This window comes from Netta rufina (assembly GCF_964035555.1).
Source record: "Netta rufina genome assembly, chromosome: 2".
Classification (NCBI taxonomy): domain Eukaryota; kingdom Metazoa; phylum Chordata; class Aves; order Anseriformes; family Anatidae; genus Netta; species Netta rufina.
The window spans coordinates 48,094,226-48,117,619 of record NC_140124.1 but is presented as its reverse complement, the minus strand read 5'-3'; the positions used below and the strand labels follow the sequence as shown (position 1 = coordinate 48,117,619).

General features: G+C 34.6%; 1 protein-coding gene across 4 annotated transcripts in view; it reads left to right on the top strand.

Moving 5' to 3' along the window:
* The window catches only part of ATP9B (ATPase phospholipid transporting 9B (putative)), a 164,968-nt gene that overhangs the window by 75,084 nt on the left and 66,490 nt on the right, over positions 1–23,394 (top strand). For all 4 annotated transcript variants that reach the window (XM_084282525.1, XM_084282524.1, XM_084282526.1 and 1 more), the window contains 3 exons: positions 4,869–4,949; positions 12,019–12,094; positions 13,905–13,981. In XM_084282525.1, coding sequence (XP_084138651.1) covers positions 4,869–4,949; positions 12,019–12,094; positions 13,905–13,981 — 234 coding nt within the window. The remainder of the gene's footprint in view (positions 1–4,868; positions 4,950–12,018; positions 12,095–13,904; positions 13,982–23,394) is intronic.

Here is a 23,394-nt window from a genome sequence, read left to right as displayed (position 1 = left end):
TCCTATTTGCTCAAAAAATAAATGACATGATAAAAATAAGACATTTCAGTTAAGGAATACCTGTGTAAGTGGTTTTTTATTTGTTTGTTTTGTGTGTGGGGGGGTTTTGTTTGTTTGTTTTGTTTTGTTTTTGTTTTTAATCAGGTCATATATGAGAAGGACTTTGGTTTAAGTAATTTTTTGAAAAATGAACCTTCTCAAATGCCAATTCACTTATATAAAATAAATACCTGTTTCTATCAGTTCTGTATAATTCTGTCAAACAGCATTGCCACTTTCATAGCCACTAGGCTACTAAAGTTTTATTGTACACATGATAATTTATACATTTCAAAATGTTTATACAATCAAAACAAACAAGACCCCCCCACGGGAATGGTTCTCCTGTGCAATAATTCTTGCTTGCCACCTGCTGGGCCGCTGGTGAAATAGCTGTGGCAATGTGACACTTGAGGGCCCTTCCTTCGTTTTTTTCCGGATGATCTCAAACTAAGTGCAGGTTTTTTCTGTGTAAGGATTGATGCAGAGTTTCACGTCACAGGTGTATGCTGGTTTTTGGTAAATTCAGAATTAGTTGAAAGACACGCTAAAGAAAATGGGTAGAGCACGGTATGTTGCATGGCTACAAAGAATTAGAAGAAGAACCTGAAGTTCTTTTAGTGTTGTCCATTTCAAATAAGTGAAACGTTTGAATTCAGTATTGCCTTTGAACTGGAGTAAGTGCTCATATTTGTATGGTCGGGTTCAAAAATGAGTCTGATGAAATTTATAACTGCTAAATCACTGACCAGGTTCCAATCACAAATAGAACCTGCTTAGAAGTGCAGAGTGGTGTAGGATGCTGTCTCTGAGGTGAGGCAGTTTGCCCTCAGAGTCTTTGGGGCTGGTGTTGTGTTCTTTTTTCCCGTCCCCCATCCCCTCTGCTACGGTGGATCAAATAGTTCCAGCTAACCTTCTGTTCTAATGTAGCAGTTGTTCATTACAGTAGTAGTTTTCCTGATTTCCAGGGACTCTTCCCATATTAACTCCTATTACAGTGTCCTTTCCATGTGCTTGTAGGGTATTTTCAAAGCTGAGGCTTAACGTTTATTTTTGCATATTAAAATATATTTTTAGTAATTTAAGAGAACGTGTGCAAGTTGAGCGTAGAGTAGACTAAACAATTTGGTAATATATTTGGTAAATATATGCTCCATATTTGCTGTACATTTTGATTTCTTTAATTACTGGACATAAAAGTGGTGAGTATCTTGTGCTGGCATGAGCTGTCAGTCACACCATTAGAGCAGCATTGTAACCTTACCCACTGTGACACCCAGAATAAATAAACCTCCAGACCATCAGAGCTTTTCTTAAAGAACAGATGACACCACCAAGGCGATCGGTACAGATTTTGTTGTCTTTCTAAAGCACTTAATGTGATCAGAGAATTAAAATTTCAACAAGTCATCTAATGATGGCTGAGTTGCAAATACTGTGACACCTAGATTAGGTTTCTTGCAATTTCATAGTTATAGGTGGGGCAGTTTTTCTAGCAATCTGCACATTCTGAGGCATTCTTCTCTAGCGTATGTGATCAAGTAAATTTATTAACAGCAATGAGGTCACTGTAATTTTCAATAAATGTTGACTTGCTGATTTATATCAGAAGATCCATACAGCAGTAAACAATAGCATTTACATTTAATTAGTTTTATTGAACCAAAGGCAATTTTATTTGTAATGAACTACATGTTATGATTAAGAATGTATTTAATGATCTTTAAGTAAGGTGAACAAATGTTGCCCTTGACCTAATACAGGAGATTTTTCTGTTATTGATAACTTTAGGATGATTTGTAAATTACTGTTGTGAAATGCAAAATAGAACATTTTCGTTATAGTACCATCAAGTCATTTCCTGACTTTCAGCAAAAAGGATAAAATGCTTTTTTTTTTTTTTTTGAATTATTATTTTTGAATTACAGATAATGAAATACATTATGTCATCATGTCTTTTTATTTTTAATCTCATCTACAGTTAATAAAAATAACATTTTATTGCTTGAGATTTAGGTCTTTCATGTTGTTTCTTTAATCTAGAATTGTTAACAATCCCCTGGTTCAAGTGATTTTTTTTTCCTTAAGTAAAAAAATCTGAGGTCATTTGCCCTCACTGTTTCCTAAAAGCATCCTAATTTTGGATGTACAATCCTATTTCCATTGAATGTATTGGTAGTACTAACTGGCTTCAGTGAACCAGTGGTTCAGTGTTCATAATATGAAAATAATTCTTTGATAAAGCTGAATTTTATGTAGACCAAGCTCCTAGTTAGTTAAATCATTAATAAAAAGTAGTTCTCTTTTTTAAAATAAACTAAATCTCTTTTAGAGGCTATACAGGGAGAAGCAATGACACAGCCTAACCAGGCAAATTTTGCTTGATCAATGAGCTGAAGTTTTATTTACATGTAGCATTGTGTATAAATCTTGATGCCTCCTTTTTAAACTACCATTGTGATTTCTTTCAAGACTTTGAGATGAGAAATGCGCTACTGGGAAAGCAACACTGTATGAAGGAACATCTTTGTACTCCTACCTTTATTGTAGAATGTAATTCATATGTAAATGTCAGTCTTCCATAAATCATATCATTCTTTGGTCTTGTCTTAAGAGAATTCAGCTTCTTTATTTTACTGGCCTGAGAATGATATCCATTCGGTGTACAGAACATGGGTCTACTGAAAAAAATGTCCTTTTCCCTTTCCCCCAGTAATGAAAAAACACTTAAGAAAATTTCTGAGCGTATGTAATATTCTTCTATAACTTCTTTCTACCCCTCATGAATGAAAAAGCAATGAACTACCACCTCAGTTTTCTCCTAGAGTATTTTTATATTTTTTTTCCACTTCTTTAACAAAAAAGCATGCACCCTTGGAGTACTCAGCTGGTTCTAGTTTGCGGCTTTCTAGAATAATTGCAGATTTCAGTTCTTCATCAAGATATGTGGGGTTGAGCTGAAATTCAAAAAGAAAAAAGGAAAACATGAAAAGTCTAGGTGTTAAATCAGAAATAACAGAAGAACTAAAACATAAAAAGACAAGCTATGAAAGGAATGTGGTAGAAATTTTTACATTTAAAATTTAACAAGGGAGGACATTGCAATAGAAGCAAGTACCTATATGAGGCCTGGAAAGCAGGAAAAAATATTACTGTACAAATGCCAACGTACTTAAAAGGGTGGTTATTTCTGCTTCTTTTTATTCTAATGTTGTTTCCCACTAAGTCATTCTTTGAAAAGAGAGAAGTTCTTGGTTGACGCATTTCACTAGCAGTTTTTATTGTGTATAGGAGTATGTGTGTGGTATTAGTTTTCTGCTGTACTATCCACTACTGAGAGACTTTATTTTTCTTTGCATAATAAAGCACATAATAGCCCAGATTAGCTGAGTTGTAGGTGATAACAGATTGGAAAGAAGTGAATGATGAAGATATAGGACACCATGTGTATTAGTTTCATATGAATTATTTCTTTTGAAGCTGATGAAAGTAGATTGGAAGAACAAGGATGCAATGAATGAAACTTAATGTGAAAGACTATAATAAGTGACTAATATTTTAAAGACAAATATAATTTGTGAGAGTTAATGTTCAGATTTAATTCATTTTTATAACATACATTAAATAAAGTTTGTTTTTGCAAGGTATGAAGTAAGAAATTTCTTGTCTACAGAATATAAACTGAAATACAAACTAACGATTTAGACAACTACACATTTTTGAACTTAAGTCAAACATGCTTGATAAATGTAAACTATCAAGATGAAAAAAAAGATTCACTCATACCTTGAAAAGTGAAAATCTGTATTCAGAAATCTATTGTCATTTTATCAGAGTAATAAAAAGACACAAGCATGTAGATTTTAAGGCACATACGTGGACAATTGCTCCTTTAATTTTGTATTGTTCAAATAGTTTTATTCAAATTTGGGGAGGGGTGTTATATTCAAATTATGAATAAAAAATGGCATGATTTTAAAAATAGCTGTATTTGAGCCGAGGTGTGTCTACACATCCATAAAAGAGGCTGTAAAATTAATTCTGCTTTTGAAGACAGCACATTCTATCTTACATGAACAGGGTATTATAGCATCTTCTCTTCAAAGAATGAATCTTAAGGCTGATTAGCCTTTTGCAAGATTAATTCAGTAATAAAGGATGTAGGTAACCCAAATAATAGGAACTACATGCAGTGAGAAGATAGACACCCTTGTATTTCATCACAGGTTGAGATTCTTATGCTGGCTGGGCATTGGTGTAGAGCATCTTCTCCAGAGTTGTATTGTGTGACCGTACATGAGAATTATGCTGAAATCTCTTACTTGCTCCATCAAACCATCAACACTTTCTTAAAGTGTCTGGAGTTTTTCGTGGGTTGTCTACACATGTGTATGCTGAGTGATCAGCGTTAAGGAGAATTTAAATCAATTTCATTGCTTGACCTTGTATTCAGTTGGCTTTTTGCTCTAGAAAAGTATTTTGTTTCTGGTTTAATTTAAAAAAGAAAAAAAAAAAAAACACTTCATTTGTAAAGCAACAAATATACAGAAAATATTTTTAAGACAGGCTCTTAGAAAAAATAAATTTTATAAAATTTCTAACTCATAAAACAGTTTCGTTTGTGAAATATCAACACACTTAGAATACCATTTTGGATCTCTTTTCTTTATATCAAGATATACTTGAAAATCACATGTTTATTGGATAAAACTTTATTGAATTTAACTTGGAGTGGTAAGGGTCATAAATTGAAATCTTTACCATTAAAAGGTTCTTTAAAATAGTTGATTAAATTTAAAAACTAGTAAATACATTAATCTGTTTTACAGGATCTCTTTTCAATCAATGCTTATGTTTACGCTCAGAAGCCACAGCTGGATATTCACAGTTTTGAGGGTACCTTCACACGGGTAAGTAGTGTCTATAAAGACAGTTGTACTCCCCTCTCTCCCATTTCTCAGTGTGAATCTTACATTTAGTACTGAAGTTGTATTGAGTCTTTCCTAAGCGTTACAGGAGTATATCCATGTTCTTGTCATGGAAATGCTTCACGTACAAGGTATTTTGTTAAATATGTATTGCAGAAAGCTAATACAAATAGAATATCTGGAAAATAAAAACCAGAATCTGAGAATGGTGTATTCGTTGACATCACAATAATCTTATATGAGACCATTTCTGCAGTAGCATTTATTGTTTATCTCCAGGCATCTAATGTTTTATTCATATGTCAAAGAAGTGTCAAGTTGAATGTATTCAGTAGCCTCAGACAATGCAACTGATAGTTTATGTGCAATACAAATGTGTCTTGTTTAACAGGGTTTCTTTGATTTTCCTTGTGAAGTTCAAGTACCTTAAAAAATGAAATAAAACTAAAAGTTACTTAATGGGAGCTTTATTAAATATTTTTTCCAGCTATATACCAAATATGATAACTTTACAGTCTTTTTTTTTTTTGACGTTTTTGCTGTTATTTTCAGAAGGTGGCTTGCTAAAGTTAACCCTTTAAAGTGAGGTGTCCAAGCAGCTGATTTAAACAAAAAAACAAAAAAAAAAAACAACAACAAAAAAAGACTTTAGAGATTTTTAGTTTTATCTGTGATATTAGCAGATGCAGTGATTGTTTTGGTTATTTTATCTACACTTAACTGTTAGTTGACTCATTCCTCTCGATAATATGTTTCTAAAATAATTTGAGAGAATTAACTACAACAGGAGGGAGAGAGAAGGGTTTTTTTACCCAAGTGACTTGAATTGGTAATAGATTTTGTTCAGTAATTGAAATTCCAGTTCCCAGTTCTAAGTAAACTGATGAGATATTGCAGTTGTTGGCTCTCAAAGACCGATTTATACCAGTTATATAGTTCATGTAGCCTACAAAGTAAATGTCATTTGCCCATAACTTACTGAAGCTGTAAGCAACAGTGTTTACTTAAACCTTGTATTGACCAATTGTTCAAATGAAACTTCTCTTAACAGCTGTAAAATTATTTCTAACCCAAGAGCTAAGCATATACTTTTCTAAATATAAATTGAACTCCACAGAGCCTTTTTAACAATTCCAGTTTGTGTAATTGAGACATTGGGAAATGATGACTAAACAGTTGCTCCCTGTTGTGGGTTCCATTTGTACATATAATAAGAGCTGTATGATTCCAGCATCCCTGATACGTGTAAATAACCATGATGTGCTTAGCTTTCAGGATTACGTGTTTTGGACTGCTTAAGTAGGAAGGGTAGTTTAAATTGCATTTCTATATGCATGCATCTGAGGGCAGCGTCCTCAAATTTGGTTCATAGTGGATCACACTATTCATATTTTTAGAAACCTTTTCTTTGTGTTAACTCTATACCTCATGCATAGTAAAATTTGGCAATGTATTGCTTTAGGACACTTTCCTACTGATTTATCTTTCCACTTCTGCTGTGAGCCCTTACTTGTTACACTAAATCAGTTTTTGCATCTAATCCCTATTTTATATTAAGGTAAAAAAGAAAAAAAAAGTAGTGTGCTTAGTGATGCTAATGTATACATTTTTCCTACTTAGGCGTTGATGTTCAAAGAATTCTTGCAAGGGTAGGTTGACAGGGTAATAACGCATTGATTTTTCTTTTTTTTTCTTTTTTTTTTTTGCCATTATGAAGACAGAGTACTAACAATATAGGAGACAAGCTTAGATAATTTCAAAAAGTGCATGACCATAAAACAAAACAAAAAACAAACTTAGGTGTACAGCTTTAGAATTTTTATGTGGGAGCATCTTCTACCTAAGTATTCCTATGTGAGAAATATATTCACAGCTAACCTGATAGCTGATCAAAGATACCTTCTGCAGTACACCTGCATAACCAAATCATGAGGAGCTGAAATTCCATTGTACATCTATTGATGTCTACCAGTTTCACATGAAGTCATTTCTTGTTGTCCTCCATAGATTTTGATGCATCATACATACTGACTGCATGAAAGTGAGTGTGTGTCTTTGCATGGACATGTGGGAAGGATCATGTCAGGCCCTTAAACAACATATGTTAATTCTCCTCCTTCTCTCCCCTCTTCTAGATTCCCTATCAAGAAACAATAGATGAACTGTACTTGAGTTCTCTGAAAATGTGAGAGATCGTTTTACTTGTTCTCAGAGCATCTTCTCTGTCTTGGCTGAGTTTATTTTGAAATAGTTGTGCACAGAATAGGTATTTACAGATATAACTGCTAGAGTATCACTTAACTGATGCTACTATGTAAACATGATAAATTAGGAAGCTATTTCATTGATTCTGAAAAATTATGAAGAAAACATATGGCTGTAGAAAGAGAATAAAATATAGCCATACGTCTTAATCCAACTTTTCTGTTGGAGTCAAGAGAGTATTCTGGAGTATTGCATCAGTGTGTAGTGGCATGCCCAGTTTTATTTACCTTTTCCTTACAGCTTCTGCCCAAAATCATGAAAGTTGTCTCTCCAACTTTTGACCTCAGTTGGTTTTCACTTAAGTTTGGGTCCTTCTTCCATTATTCCTGTAAGAATCTTTTGTGTAATTTCTCCTATACTGCAGTTCTGCATTGTCACCTCACACTCTTCATTTACTTTGGAAATTTCTTTTTTTTTTAGTCCAGGAGAAATGCCAGAGAACTGATTGCTTTGAATTTTAGTTTATCCACTATAGTAACATGTTTTTTTCCTGTAGTATAGAACTATCTGGTGTCATTTTTCCAACACATTGCCTTGTAGCTCAGATGTTAAAAACAAACTAATAAAAAAACTCTCATAGTGCAAACCTGTTGCATGTAGCTGTTGACACTGGGGAAAAATACATACAGAGATGTGAGAATTTTCATACAGAAAATTGTGTATTCAATTATGGGCAGAATTTCTGGCTTTGAGCCAATTAAGCAGATGTTTTCTTGGTTATTTATTTTGTATCTATATGTATTCCAGTAGAAAGAATGCAGGTTCATTATTTAGTTATGTTTTCTTAGAGAATTACCCCTTTGAAGCAATTGTTGTGTTCCTTTCACAGAATGGAATGGTATCATGTTTTCCAATTTCTTTTTTCTTGCCTTCCTTATGCAGCTACTGACAGCCTTACAGAAAGTGAGAATAGGGAGTTCATGGGTATGGAAGCTAATCTGCAAGTACGAGGAATGTAGCAAGAATAATAATTAATAATAATAGTAATAATCCCATTAATGAGTAACAATTCCAATTAATGTGGGATTGGGGTGGCCAATGCAACTAAACTAATGCCTATTCTAACACTTTGCTATAAAAGTTGTTGTTGGTTGTCAGTGCTGCATCCTGCCAGCTAGGAATAGGAACAGAAAAAGTCTGTGGAAGTGATACCCTGGTTCTTTCAATGATTAGGTTATTTGGTTTTGAACGTATCTGTCATTCTCAGGAAACTTTTCTTACAAGTATCTTACTACAGTAGATAAACTAAAAGGCTTTGGAAACCTTTTAGATTGCAACTTGCAAATTGTTATGTCCCTTGGTCAGCTTTGGTGAGCTGGATTGTGAGTTCAGGACTGAGAGTAGAGTTCATTCAGTTTTTATGTCACTGGTCATCTGTTCCTTTTTCTCTGCGTATGCAAGAGTTGTAAGAGTTACCTCCTAGAATAGGAACTGTTGACAATTTCAACATCCGTGATCAATACTGTACATAATTTCAAAACCTGAGCCTAAATATAAAGCTTGAATGCAGGACCGAACTGCTCTGCTCTGGTTACGAGTTTAATTCAGAATTTAAAGACCTATTAACATACAGATACCAAATGAAATTCAACCCAGGCAGACCTTAAACGGAAGCTTGATCAGCTGGACAAAGAAATCCCTTTATGTCAAATTTCCGCTCCTAGAGAGAGTAATAGTTAGTTTACCCCTAAACCATACACTGTTCTGCCAGCTGTAATTGTGTCTGAAAATTTGCAGATGCATTTCTCCTTATCATAGACCTGGTTTTGTTCAGAGCCTTGGTCTCTTCCTTGTTTATGTCATTACCATCTCCTCTGCTCCCAGCCCCTAAATTAGAAATAATCTGAAATTGCTGAACTCATAACCCATAGGTATATTTTTTGTTTCTTTGTTTGAACAAATGGAAAATAGGGTTAAATCTTCCACCATTTGGGTGTGGAAGGTATGGAATTTGGTAAATTGAATGAACTGTAGAAAGGTGGAGGTGTTGGATGAGGGCAGAATGGCTTGAAAGGATCGTAAGGAAATGTGCAGAAGTTAGCTTATCTGCCAAACCACTCTGTTGATGGGTGTGATGTGAGTAGAAATAGATTTAGCTCTTTGGATGTTAACCTATTTTGAATTACCTAAAGGGAGATGTTTCACAAATCTTGTAGCAGGTAGACATAGGACAAGTGGATTTTTCTTGGCTGTGTTGTCAGCTCTTTGTGATCGCTGAAGGGCTTTTGATTGCTTCTTATAATATGGAAGAGCTTCATAACTCATTGTCTTGACATCTACTAACTGAAGGATACACTTAAGGCAAAATAATAATTTCCTAGCTCAGTATCCTATTCCTCACAGTTGCCATAAGCAGACTGCTGACAAAATAGAATAAGAAACAAGGTAAAAAGATGATAATACTTCCTCAGAAGATTTTTCTGTCTTTTAACAACTCATGACATGGGAACTTCCTAAGTCAGTGTTGGTTTCTCTAAGTAACCCACAATGAACTTCCCTTCTTTAAACTTACCCAGTCCCCCCTTGAATCTGTGTAGCCTTTTAGCATTGACACGGGAAGAAGTTCTACAGGTTAATTACATACTTTATGAAAAGCAATTGCCAGTTTTAATTTTGCTGACACATTAATGACCTTCTTGTTTTTGAAAGAGACAGCAATATCTATCCTGCCTTCCTGCCCTGCCCATTTCGTAGGTGTCTATTATTTCCGTAATCAAAGAGTTCAAATTTATTTAGTCATAACTAGTACGGAATCTACTTGGACTATATGCTTTGACCATGAACAGTTTCCAGTTCCTTTTATTTTCTGTTTAGAATGAAGGGTGTGGAAGAGGAATTTGGAGCCTACATACTTAAGACGTGGCTAAACCATGTATTCTTTGTACTGGCATGATATTTTTGATTTTATTCTCTTTTTCTATCCTAGTAATTCTAAGCATTCAGCTTGTTCTTTATTAAGTTAGTATTTTAGTAGATTTGTAACAACCTCAGAAGCTGCTTTCTGAGTAGTTACAATCAGCTCAGAGCTCATTACTTTGTGAATTCAGGATGTGTTTTGTGTGCATAACTCTACGTTTTGAAGTAGGGAATTTCATCTGTCCACTTTCATAGGGGGATTGATACTTTTTTTTTTCTTGCTCTGTTACCACATTAGTCATTCCTGTTCTGGAGTGATGATGAAACAGCTTGAGTCCTGGTACAGTTTTCTGTGGAACTCCACTGATGGCCTCTCTTCGCTGGAGCTGGGTGGGGGGAACAGGAAAAAAAAAAACATTTTTTTTTTTTTTTTAATCTACCCTGAGTTTTAAATACTTAAACTGCTCTTCTATTTATGCATAAAAGTGGTCTTCAGGGTCAGCTCTGATAAAATGCATAATCCATACATGCTTGCTGGCAACTCCTCTGATGAACCCTAGCATGATATGCTCCTTGAAGTACAATAATGACTTCATAGAAATAAAAGCATTTTTCTTACATGCCTGTATATTTGTTTTCAGTTAACCTAGTGATTTAATGAGAAACTCCACAAATTTCTTGATTAGAATACTTAAGCAGAGTTTCCTTTTTTTTTTCTCCAGTTTGTGAAGAAATATAGAAATAAAAATGAAGCAGATGAAACAGTTTGAATTATGCAGAATAGTTTGTAGATTTAAAAAATACTAATCAGGGTTAGCATGTCTTTTGCTTACTAAAAACAGTCTGTGCATCTCAAGGCAAGCTGTGTGAAATTAAGACTCCTGTTTGTGCTAGTCAAAGTGTCAGCCTCCCACTCACTCTTGCTACAAAAGCCCAATCATCCTTGTGTACCAGCAGTGCCTTCTGACAATATGAAAGAATGTCAGGAAAGCTTTTCTGTTAGCTTTAGCAAGTCCTGAAAAGCCTGAGATGGGAATAAAATAATTCCGTGTCTGTTTTCAACTCATATGGCCAGTCTACCTCCTATTGCTAGCCTTGTTGAAACAGATTTTGAAACCTCTAAATGAATTACATATGTGGATTTAAAATGGCTTGTATATTGAAAAATATGTATGTTGAAACAACATTCACACGTGTAAAAGGCAATCTCTCCACCAACTGCCATGTCTCAGGCAGCTACAGTTAGTATTTTGACTGTAGTAGTGGCATCCCGTGAAACACCAGTATTCTGTGGATAATTTCTAATTAGGTATTTATGTCTATGCACTGCATAGTTAGACTTTCATAAGACCGAAATAATCACAGAATCTGAATAATCCAAGAGCCATCATCGGTCAAAACAGGAATCTGAGCATTATAAAGTCAGGACAAATTATTAAAGATACAGTGTATGGATAAAGCTTGTCAAAGGCACTTGTCTCAGAAGAAAGTTACTAAGTATTACAAAGATGACTGGATACTAAAAATCATATTTTTTTGAGCTAGATCAGAATACTTTTCTTATATTTAATGTTTCAGTGATCAAGACCTCATATGTTACTAATACAACCAATAATTTTAAATATTGCTATAGCTACTGATCCTGTATACACAAAAGTGTATGTGCTTATGTGGGGATTTTTGTTTTTCACAAAGACTTTTTCAAAACGGAGGTGAAAATTTGATATAGGTTTTGATTATTGACCTTATGTAGAACTTGCTGTGTACTTTGGTAGTCAGTGGTCCCCCATTTTCTGTAAAATATTTACCACAATCTGTAATTTGGTCAAATATGCTTGATTATCTTACCTCCTAAAGTTTTCTTTAGTACTAAACAGTTGTAAACAGCACATTATTTAGTTGTAAACAGCACTCTTCTTATTTTTAACAGGAAGACAGTGATCCAGCAGTTCACGAAAGCCTTAGTATAGAAAATACGTTATGGGCAAGCACTGTTGTTGCTTCAGGTAAGTGCAATATCAAATCTGATAATATATCTAAAAACTCATCTGTGGAACTGTATTCTTATTTTACAATGTATAATATTAATGGCTTTTGAAAATCTTTGTCTGTTTCAGGCTGTTAATCTCTTGTTTCCCTCTTGTCTGCCTTCCCATTGGTTTCCTCATGCTACTGAGATTTTCATATCTTTTTAATCCTCCTTTGTAAGTTTTTATACTCAAATCTTGTGGTGTCAGTAGTGTTGTCATTTGTATCCCACTAAAGCTATTGATCTTTTTTCCTTTAATTAAAACTTCAGGTTGTAAAGTGTTCTGTTCAGCTTGCTGTGGATAGGGTCTTGCTGAAAAGCAGGCATGTTTTTGCATGTGGTAATAGATTTTCTTTTATGTAGACTCCACGATGAAGTTAAAGCTTGCTTAAAATCTTTTATCAGGTAAATACTAATCAGAAAGTATTAATCAGTTACAAGGTTACATAATTTTAAAACAACGTAGTCTAGATATTACTAACGTTTCATATGTCTCTCAAATATTATAAGGAGTTCGTATTAGCTAGATGCTGCATTTGGACACTGAGCCATTGCAACATTTTTTAAACAGGAGAAAATGGTTTTCTTTAATTTTTGCTGAGTGTAATAAGACAGAAGGACTGTAGGAAGAAAAAAAGGGCCATGGTTATTCTTATGTACAAAAACTGAAAATAAGGAATTTGGGAAGAGGAACTAGGATTTAAGACCAAGAATTGAAACAGTGGAAAGCATCTTTCAAGTGGAGGAGTATAGAAGGGAAGGAAGGAATTAAAGAGGAGAAGGAGAAAAAAAAGGGGTGTCCACCAAACTTGCAAGGAAAACCCTTCATAGTAAGGTCTAACTTTATACACTGTTGAGGAAAATACCAAATTAGGATCATGCTAGAGTGCTGTGGGAAAGAGATCATGTTTAAGGAGCTGGCAAAGGAATCTGGGACAGAGTGCTCCTTTCCCGAGTCTGTATAGACAGTCATACATGTACCCTTTGATGCTCAGTGTTGCTTGGTTCCGTTGCACAGGGAATCTATTCTCTCTGTAATGATAACAGACTTGATTTTTCAAAAACAAGCAAATGTCAGAAAAAGTGTAATATTTCTACAGTTTTTAGAGTCTTCTTAGTAGGGTCTGTCTGACAAGTTATGTTAATTAATTCCTTACAGCATTAAGATGACAAAAATGACCAATTATTGATTGTACTAACATAAAACCATTTCAGGTCACTTGAAAAAAGAATTAATATAAAATTTTGATTGTGCTAGAAAGTGAGATACATAGTAGTAAAAATCTAAATAGTAGTAAAAATCTGAATTATCATCACTAAATACATATGTCTTTTAAATAATGAAAGCCAGTTTTTGTATACCTTCCAGTAAAAACCAACTAAAAGATCATTGGGACTGGAGAATTATTTTTATGTGTTACTGAAAAGGAGAATACTTTTATATGGAATTCTATCAACGTAATAAATGGGGTGAAGTAGATGTTACGTTGTGATAGGTGACAGAACTAGCAGGCAATTTGTATATGATATATTCAACACTGTTGTACTAATTTTTTTATTTCTTGTGAAGGGCAGTTATTTAAGCTGTGTTAACTTCTGGAAAAAAAATTGAGACAACTTTCAGTTCAAATGCAAGTCTTTAACCAGTTACTTTTAAATTATTGTTTCAATTGAAAAGAAGGAAATCTTGTAGTCACTTTTATGGATGTTATTAAAGAAGATATAAATATCCTTTATAACCATTTTTTCATAACTACTTGACACCTCTGTTTTACTTTGTTTTTCAGGAACTGTAATTGGTGTTGTCATCTACACGGGGAAAGAAACTCGAAGTGTAATGAATACATCCAATCCAAAAAACAAGGTCAGTTAGCCCTATTGTGTGATTTCCTACTTTTATTTTCATAAAAATTGTAGATGTACCTAAAACAAAAGACTTGCGAGCTCTAATATTTGTGTGTGCTGAATTGACTTGCACTTGGTTTAAGAAGTGAATTCTGCCTCATTCTCATTTCAGAAGTAAAATCATTCTTCCTTTAACTAGGCCTGTTACAGGTACTAATGAAAACGTTTTTCTTCAAACTGTAAATGTACATCCTTAAACTTCTATATCTCTGCCTCACAGCTAATTATTAACTCTCTAACTTCCCTCAAACTTTTTTACTGTAAAATATTTGGCCAAAATTAATTTGTATTTTAAAGAACGTTTGTAACAGACTACTAAAGTTTATGCAGACTCCCAGAGGAGGTAGAGATAACTGAGTTTCAGTCAGTACCCAGAATGCTTTTCCAGGGGGTTTTGTCAGCAATGAAAAAATCTTCAAGAGATTTGTCTTTTTGAAAATAACGGAAGTTTGACTGCTTCCCTTTGTACAAGGTTCTTTCAGTTCGAAGCAGTGGAAATAACTCTCCATTTCATCAACAACATTTCTAATATGAGTCAGGCTAGGGGTGGGACAGTTATAAAGATACAAAACTTGAGTTGTAGGCTGTATCTTTTAACCTAGACTTGTATTTAGTAAGATACTTAATTATATTAAGAAAGAGAAAAATTCTTGCAATAGGCTTAAAAAAATCAGTTGTGATGGGTTGCCATTTTCACGCCATTCATAGTAAGTTGCAACGAGTAGGAACATCAAGAATGAAATGATAATACAAATTGCTTGAAGCAGTTATGGCAGTTCCCCTAAGTGTATTGATTTGTGTTTCTAATAGAGATATTTCAAAATATCTCATTGACAGACACAGTTGATATGTACCATTATGTTTATTAAAGTGGCCTTCTATTATTTAGATAATTGTAATGTACATTTTAAAATATTAGAGTAAAATGGAAGCACAATGTTTATGGTTCATAATTACTTTTCTATCTGATACAAAGTAACAGATAGAAAAGTAACAGGCCTTTAGTAACAGAATCTTTCCTTAAGAATTCTGAACATCTTTAGACTAATAAATAATACAGTTGTTTAAAACGAAATTATATAATATAGTAAATTGATAAGGCAGTATGTATAAATGTAACATGGTTTACTCAAATTCAACAGATTCTGGAGGTGTACTAAATGTAAATGCTTGTTACAATTTTTCATATGAATATTTAAAACTGAAAAGTATGATAAAGGGTACCAGTATTTACCAATATTTTCAAAATTGCTCTTAGTATTAAAATAGTTGTTCTAAGTTTTCATCTGCAAAACATTAAGTAGCAGATAAACCTGCAATACAGAGCACCAATAGTATATTGACAAGGTGGAGCATGGTCTTGACCATTATGACGATAACTGTACCACCTTTGCTTTCATAATACCTTAATATTACAGTTGCTAATAATTTTAAGCTGTTACCTTCAAAGAGAATGTAAAAAAAATTTAAATTTTCATGAAGCACTAAAGAAGCAAAATGTTCTTTGTGTACATGTACACACATACACAAATTCCAATATCATCTGGCATATATTGTAGTATCCGTTTGAGAACAATTAGAAATCATGCTATTAAATAGCATTTTGTCTGCCACTGATGAGACAGGTGATGCTTGTATAACTAAACTCTTGTTCATTTTCCAAAGGACTTTTGAGGAATCACTGTAATATTTAAATGTGCAATATTCCAAATACATATTAATTTGTTTCTCAGAGATTATCAGTTCTTTGTACCATATTTAGCTGCTAGGTATCTAGTAAACTTGAGGAATTATATTTAATATAGTATATGTAAAATGGCCTGCTTTAAATTTTTCTGTCTTGTTAGTTGTCCTATTGAATATTCCAAAATTTCTGAAATTTACTTTATAGTGAACAGGTGAAGACTTTCTCTAGAGCGTGTTTTCTACATCAGTTGCATCCATTGTGTGTCAACTGTCTTTCACATTAGTCTGTAAATGTGTAAATTAATCTTTTATGTACCAGTTGCTCAACAACGGTGTTGGTGAGGATTTTTTTCTTCTGTGAACACAGTATCCTTATTTAAAGCAGAAGTCTACAAGTGTGATTAATAACAAAGGATTTGGGAACTGAAAGCAGTAGAACGCTTACTGCCATCACAAATGAGTAACTGATAAAAAAAAAAATGTATGTCATTATAAAGAATAATTACCAACATTTTATAACATGCCTTTTTAATTCTACCTTTCTATGGAGTTAACATTCTGTCTACATCTTCTACCATGGGGTGAGATCCGTTTGCATACTTCTGTAACATATGACACTGCCTATAGGTAATATTCTGTCCTAGTTAGACTTGCAGCAGGTAGCAGTACAAGGAGAATGGTAGAAGTCAGCTCTCTCTTTCTCCATGTATTCAGGGAAGGAACTCTGTTTTCTCAACACTGATTATAATGTTTGTCTGGTGGATTAAGTATGTAGGATTCGGGGCCAGAAGGAGGGGAAAAGGAGTCTAAAACAGTCTCTGATATTAGAAGAGTTAATGCAGTTGAGAGATTAGAGGTGCAAACATCTAAAAATAAATAGATAAATAATTTGCACCTAATTGTTCCTGAAACCAAATTTAAATTATTTGGCAATTGTGGTATTACTTATAAGTCCAGAGGAAATAATTCTGCATTTTCTTCTTTAAAGAACATTTAAATAGTATAGAATATAAGATAATTGTTCCAAATACTGTTTTTTAACTCTTTTTAAATGTCAGGCTCTCTCTTTGTTGCTCTTCAGAAAAAAATGAAAATAATTCTCTAGAGATTTTGTTGTAAAATATGTTACGTTCTTGTTGTTGTGTTCCTTCATTTTTTTTCTGGCCTTTTATCCTGCAAGAGGAATGATAACAGACCTGATTTTTCAGCTCTGGTAGAAAGCTACCATAGCTTTGGGAGGAAGCAAACATTGAAATCTAGGATTCTCCATTTACATTGCCAAATAGAAATTTCTGTGGCAAGATACCCACAGACAGTATTCTTTCATTATTTCTATCTTCATTGAAATATTATTTGTAAGACAGTTGCTTCAGTTGTGTTTCTTACAGGAGTATAACATTACTGTTGTACTTTGTGCTATGAGCTGGATTTTTCTAATGGCAGTTTTTCATTTTCTTCCTTAAGGATAGAAGGCAGTATTAAAATTTAGAGATTCAGACCTGTTCTATAAACACTGAGCAGAAGACTGAAATAAGTTTAAGCAAACTTACATGTCATAAACTGTGAAATATATGGACCTGTTCATGCATGTGTTTTATCTGTATGTTAAAGTTAGAAGGATTTATTGTGTTTGTTGAAGTATTTAGTCATTCAAGCAACAATTTTCTTAACTTAAAGTCAACACTTTGTTGTTTTATTACAATTATAAAAATAGTTTCATTGCCTAAGGATGCAGACATGGTCTGAAAAACAAAGATAGAAGAGAATTTTCATAATGGATCAGTTTAATATGGTTTTAATTCCAAACAATATAAAGAAAAATGATTTCTGGCAAGGCTTAATTTCAGTCTAAAATGATAAATGTTTTGTGCTTTAGATAAATGTAGAAATGGTAACATCAACATTGTTATAGTGTAATGGCTATATGCATTCTACCTCATTGACAGTCACATCAGCTTACTCAGGAATGCAGTTCCAGCCTGTTTAAGAAATAAACAAAAAAAAAGAAGAAGAAAGAAAAAAAAAAGAAAAGCAAACAAACAACCGAATTGTGCTCTTCAAAATGCCATAACCAGTAATCAATCCAATTTGGGTAGATATTCTTAAACCTCAGCTTTTGGGTAGATATTCTTAAACCTCAGCTATCTGGATGAAGTTGGACTTGTCAGTGATAAAGGTCATTTATGGGACATTAACCAAGAGAGAAATTAGCAAACTTAAGGTTGTTTATTTATTTAGTCTGGCATTTTGCACTGTTCTCTCGTTCTTACCTATTTAAAGGGTGGAATAGTTTTTGCTATCTAAATTTAAAATATCTCTTCCAGTTTGGTCTTCATAAAAAGTAAGATTGTTAGCACATCTGCTCTGCAAAGATGACCTTTTCATCAGTGGAAACAGATTTTGAGAGTAAAGTTAAAAAAAACAAAACAAACAAACAAACAAAAAACACTATTCAGAGGAAGAAATTTGAAAAGGCATTTGAAAAGGTACTAAGATTGAAATACTAAAATGACTTGGTCTATGTAATATAATTTTAGATTTTGGATTTTTAGAATGTACAATGGAATGCATCAAAATGAGTAGAAACTATGTTAAAGAGTTACTGAGAAATAAGCAGTGTCTGTAAAGAAGGTATAGCAAGTAACCTGACTACTGCACTACTACAAAATAGTTTTTATATTGCTAATCCGTAGTGCATTCAAAGCACTTTTTTTCATTTGCCTTATACTATGGAGCCTACATTTACTGTTAGGTCTTAACACCAGCCACAAAACTTAGTAGTAACTTGCCATGTTCTTTAAATAGTAATATTGGTTTTTTTTAACCTAATTGTTAGCTAGCCTGAAAGCTAAAAGCCATATATCTTGTGACTGTTTTTAATACAAATCAAAAATATGAGAACTCATGTTTTTCCCTTCTGTGATTGTTGTTGTTGCCCTTGTTGTGTGTTTTATATAAGTCAACAGTGTGAGTGAAGAAAGTGCCCCATGAAGTCCCCTGACAGATAACACAAACAAGAGTTTGCTGTTACCTAGGGTTTGCTGTTACTTAGGCTTCAGAAGAGCCATAGAAACAGTGACTTTATTCTGCTGCTACACTGTTGTATAGGAGCCCAGTAACTTTGTTTGCATGTTTTAATTACTAGATTGGAAATTCAATGTTGTTCATAGTCTTGCTATAGTTGTGTACAAGTAGAGACAAACATAAAAGCAGAAACTTCTTTAAAAAGTGTTACGTGTCTCTTAATGACAAATTTCAAGGATTTATAAGGAGAAAAAAAGGGCTTGTGTAGTACTTTTTTATTGGAGTATGGGCTGCTTTGCTTAATCCTCCTAAGTCTTCTTTGTATGGGATAAAATTGGGAAAGCTGTCTCCTACACATAGTAAGTAGTCCCCAAATAGTGTTTGTGCCCCCTCTGCTCAGAGCTTCAGTCTGAGAAAGTACTCGAGCACCAGATTCCTGATAAGTATAAGAATACCCTTTTTGCACTAAGGGAGAATTGCTGGGATTAGGCCATGAAGGAAATGCATGAAATATAATACTAGTGCTTTTCTCTCTCTGTGCTCTCATCTGAGCAAAAGAAAGGGATAAAGCAAAAGATATGAGGTAGAGGAGGGGGAAACTCCGTGTGTAACAGCGTAGTGACTACTGAACAGCTCACCCACCCCTAAAGGCCAAAGTGTCTGGGTGTCTAGGTGAGGTGGATGGAACAGTGTTAGATGAGGAGGACAAAAGGCCTCTTTTCTAAAAAGATTGGAAAGGAATGGCTGAACAGCAGAGCAGTCATGCTTGTTATTCCCAAATGTGGATTAGAACGTAGCAATATTAAGGCTTGGAACCTGTCAGTAATGTTTCTAAAACAGGAGCAAAATTTTTGTGACCCTCACTCTCAGCCAGAAATAATGTATCTCACTGCTGTCATTGCCAGTAACTCCATTATCTGAAATAGCAAAGGTGTGGAACCAGGTATTTCGATCATCAGATGACTAGTATGAAAAAAGTATAGCTCCACATTGTAGAAATGAAGTTTTCATTTATATATAGACGGCTGGAAGAATGCTGCATTTATATTAAAAAACATGAATTACTTAAAAAAAAATAAAAAAATTAACACTGCATTAGAACATTATGAAAAATCTTAAGAGATTTTTCTCTTAAGAGACCAAAGACTCAGTGAAGACTGAAAGTCTTGATTAGAGCCTTTGAGTACATGGGTGGTCAGAATTCACTTAATGCAAACTAGCATGTCGCGGGTCTTTTACACTACAATAGAACAGTTCAGTTGGAAGGGACCTACAGAGGCCATTGAGTCCAACTGCCTGACCATTTCAGGGATAACCAAGAGTTAAAGTATATTAATGAGAGCATTGTCCAAATGCCCTTTGAACAATGACAGGCATGGGCTATCAACCACCTCTCTAGGAAGCTTGTTCCAGTATTTCACCACCTTCATGGTAAAGAAATTTTTCATAATGTCCATTCTATACCTCACCAGGTGCATTGTTGTGCTGTTTGCAGATGTTGGTTACCAGGAAGAAGAGATCAGCACCTCCCTCTTCATTTCCCTTCCTCAGGGATCTGTAGAGAGCAGTGAGGTCACCTCTTAACCTTCTTTTCTCCAAACTAGACAACCCAAGTGTCCTCAGCTTCTCTTCATAGGACGTACCTTCCAGCCATTTTACCACCTTTGTAAAAGTATCCTCTGGATACTTTTAAGTATTTTAACATCCTTTTTACATTGTGGAGACCTTGGCTGCCAGGGAATGCTGTTAACACGTATAGACCCTGCTGTAAACCAGCACCCTTAGATCCTTTACTACAGGGCTGCTCTCTGATCACTTGTCTCCCAGTCTATACCTGTGACCTGCATTACTCTGTCCCTGGTACAGAATCTGGCATTTAGCTTTGTGCCACTGATGATTGTCCAGATTATTCTTCTGCAAGGCCTCTTATCCCTCCAGGTAGTCAACAGCACCTTCCAGTTTAATATTGTCAATAGACTTGCTAAGGATGTATTCAACTGCTGCAACCAGATCATGGATAAAAACGATGAACAGAACCGACCCTAGAACTAAGAACCTGGGAACACCACTAATGACAAGCTGCCAGCCAGATGTAGCCCTATTCACTGCAACTATTTGAGCTCTACCATTCAGTCAGTTCATCACACGGTGTAAAATATACCTGTTAACTCACAGTTAGACTATTTGTTCAGAAGGATGCTGTGAGGGACTGTATCAAAAGCCTTACTAACATCCAGAAAGATTACATCTACCACCTACCTTCCTTTCATCCACTAAAGAGAGAACTTCATTGTAGAAGTTCATAAAATTACTAAGGCAGGACTTTCACTTGATGAACCTGTGTTAACTATTCCTGATAATTTCTTTGTTCTTTAAATTCCTTTCAGAAGCACTCAGGATAATAGTCTCCATAATGTCCAGGTACCGAGGTTAGACTAAGAGGTCTATAGTTTCCTGGGTTGTCTTTCATGCCCTTCTAGTAGATAGCTATAATGTTGGCTAACTTTCAGGGGGACTTCCCAAGACATTTGGTAAATGTTTAGAAAGCTCCAGCTATAACATCTGCTTATTCCTTAGCAGTGTATTTTTTATAGTTGTCTCCTTTACCTTCCATAAGTAATAAAAGGGTAATAATACAAACAGGAAACCAAGGCACACAAGATCAGAGGAAACAAAAAATAAGTAAATGACTGTGTTTGAGGTATCGGACTTCACTTTTCATGAAACTTTGTGTTATGTCTGAAATTCATAGTCAACAATTATAGTTGGATGCATGCATGGGATGATGCCTGTAGCCTTGGGGCAAACCTGGTTCTAAGGTATACACTTTGGCACACAGAAAATAATTTCATCATCGCTTGCCTATCTACTTTGCTGTTGTATCACTGGGACAGAGAATAAGTTGTTGTTCCATGTTGTGACCTGGTATCAGTTCACAAGTTAAAGTCCCAGAATAACTTGTGCCCTAACTTCCAATTTGTTCTGAAAGCAACAATTAAACATGTTGTGCAATTGGTGTGCTAAGTCATGTGATAGATCTTTTCTGGCTACCTATAATTTTGTAGTGAAGCACATAGCGTGGTGCAGTGCATTGCTTTACACCCTCAGAGTCACTCAACCTCACTGCTGCTGAAGTACTGAAATGAACAGTTGTCTTTTATACTGCCAGTGGTACTTTGCTACTTGGAACACAGATATTGAATCAACACTTCTCCATAATTTTGTTTACAATCCTACAGCAAGGAAAATTATGTGCAACAATATACAACCTAATTCTAAACAAAATAATCGTTACAGAACTGGGGAACGCTCTAATGGCAATTGAACATCTTTGATCATTGATACTATCACTGAATGATACAATGTTGCTCTTAGCTAGTGAAAATTCCAGCAATCCAGCTACTATTGTTTTTCTCTGTATATTAAGCAATGCAGCCAGTATTCTTCAAAAAGTTATAGGGTCAAAAGTAATGGGCTCAAGCTCAGAAGAAGAATGCATCCTACATTAGCTTTCATAAGTTTTGATCCCTTAGAAGATATGAACTTCTAAAACTGTGCAGTTACTACTATCCAACTTTGAAAGCTACTTGGAATGGAATCTTGTTTCAGGTGTGTGTATGTGTGTGTATACGTATACACATATATACATCTAACTTTTCTGAGATTATCTGGGTAGCTAGATATCTTCGTTTACAAAATAATAATGGGAGGAGAGAGAGGGGACAAGCAATAGCATGGCTTTTTGATAGTTAGAATTCTAACATCACTGTGGATAAATTTCTGGGTTTACTGTGTATTTTAGAGTTACTGACAAACTGATCCATTGATTTCACTAAGCCTAAGACTTTATTACTGGCTGTAAAATTCCTACAACATTAAATTCATGACGATACAGGAAGATAAAAATTACATGTTCCAGTACGGAAAGCCATATCTGACTTGGAATCCTATATTTTCGTTGTTTTCACCAAGAATTTTACTTGATGGTGTTCTGAGATACTGCACTTCCCATTTCAGAGACGCTTATTTAAAGTTGTTTGCATTTTGTTCTGTTATAGTGAATAAGTTAAAATTCAGCTCAGTGTTACTTCACAACAGTGTTTAAGTATCAGCTGCGGAGTAACACCATTTCTGCAGCAGTTCGTACAACAGATGACTCTCACAAAACAGTCTAAGCAACTCTTTTTAAAAGTAGATTAAGTTGTGAAGTAGCAATAACTTGTTGCTTGTTCACCAGAAATAGTGTATTTTACCTGCAGCAAATGAGGCTAAAATGGATATTTTTTGTTAAAATATATAAACCATTTGAAATGTTATCATTCTACAGAAGATAATGTGAAAGGGAGGTTTGCTGTTTAGTTGTCCCAGTGAGCTGTTAAGAGGCAGTCCATGACCATTTCCTCTCAGCTGCTGTCTCCACTGCTGCTAATCAGTTGCTGGAGTTTGCTTTTTTCACATTTGTTGTTCTGTACAGTTTTGTTGCCTTTCAGAGTTAATCAGGCCATTGGCAGGGGCAAATGGGCTCGGGCTCGCAGATGATACTCATCTGACCACTTAGAGCTGCACCACCTCCATAATGTATCACAGTATCTGTGAGGCTTTGCTGGCAGCAGTGCAAGCCAAAACAGTAACCTAAATACCGGAATCATGGAAATACACCAG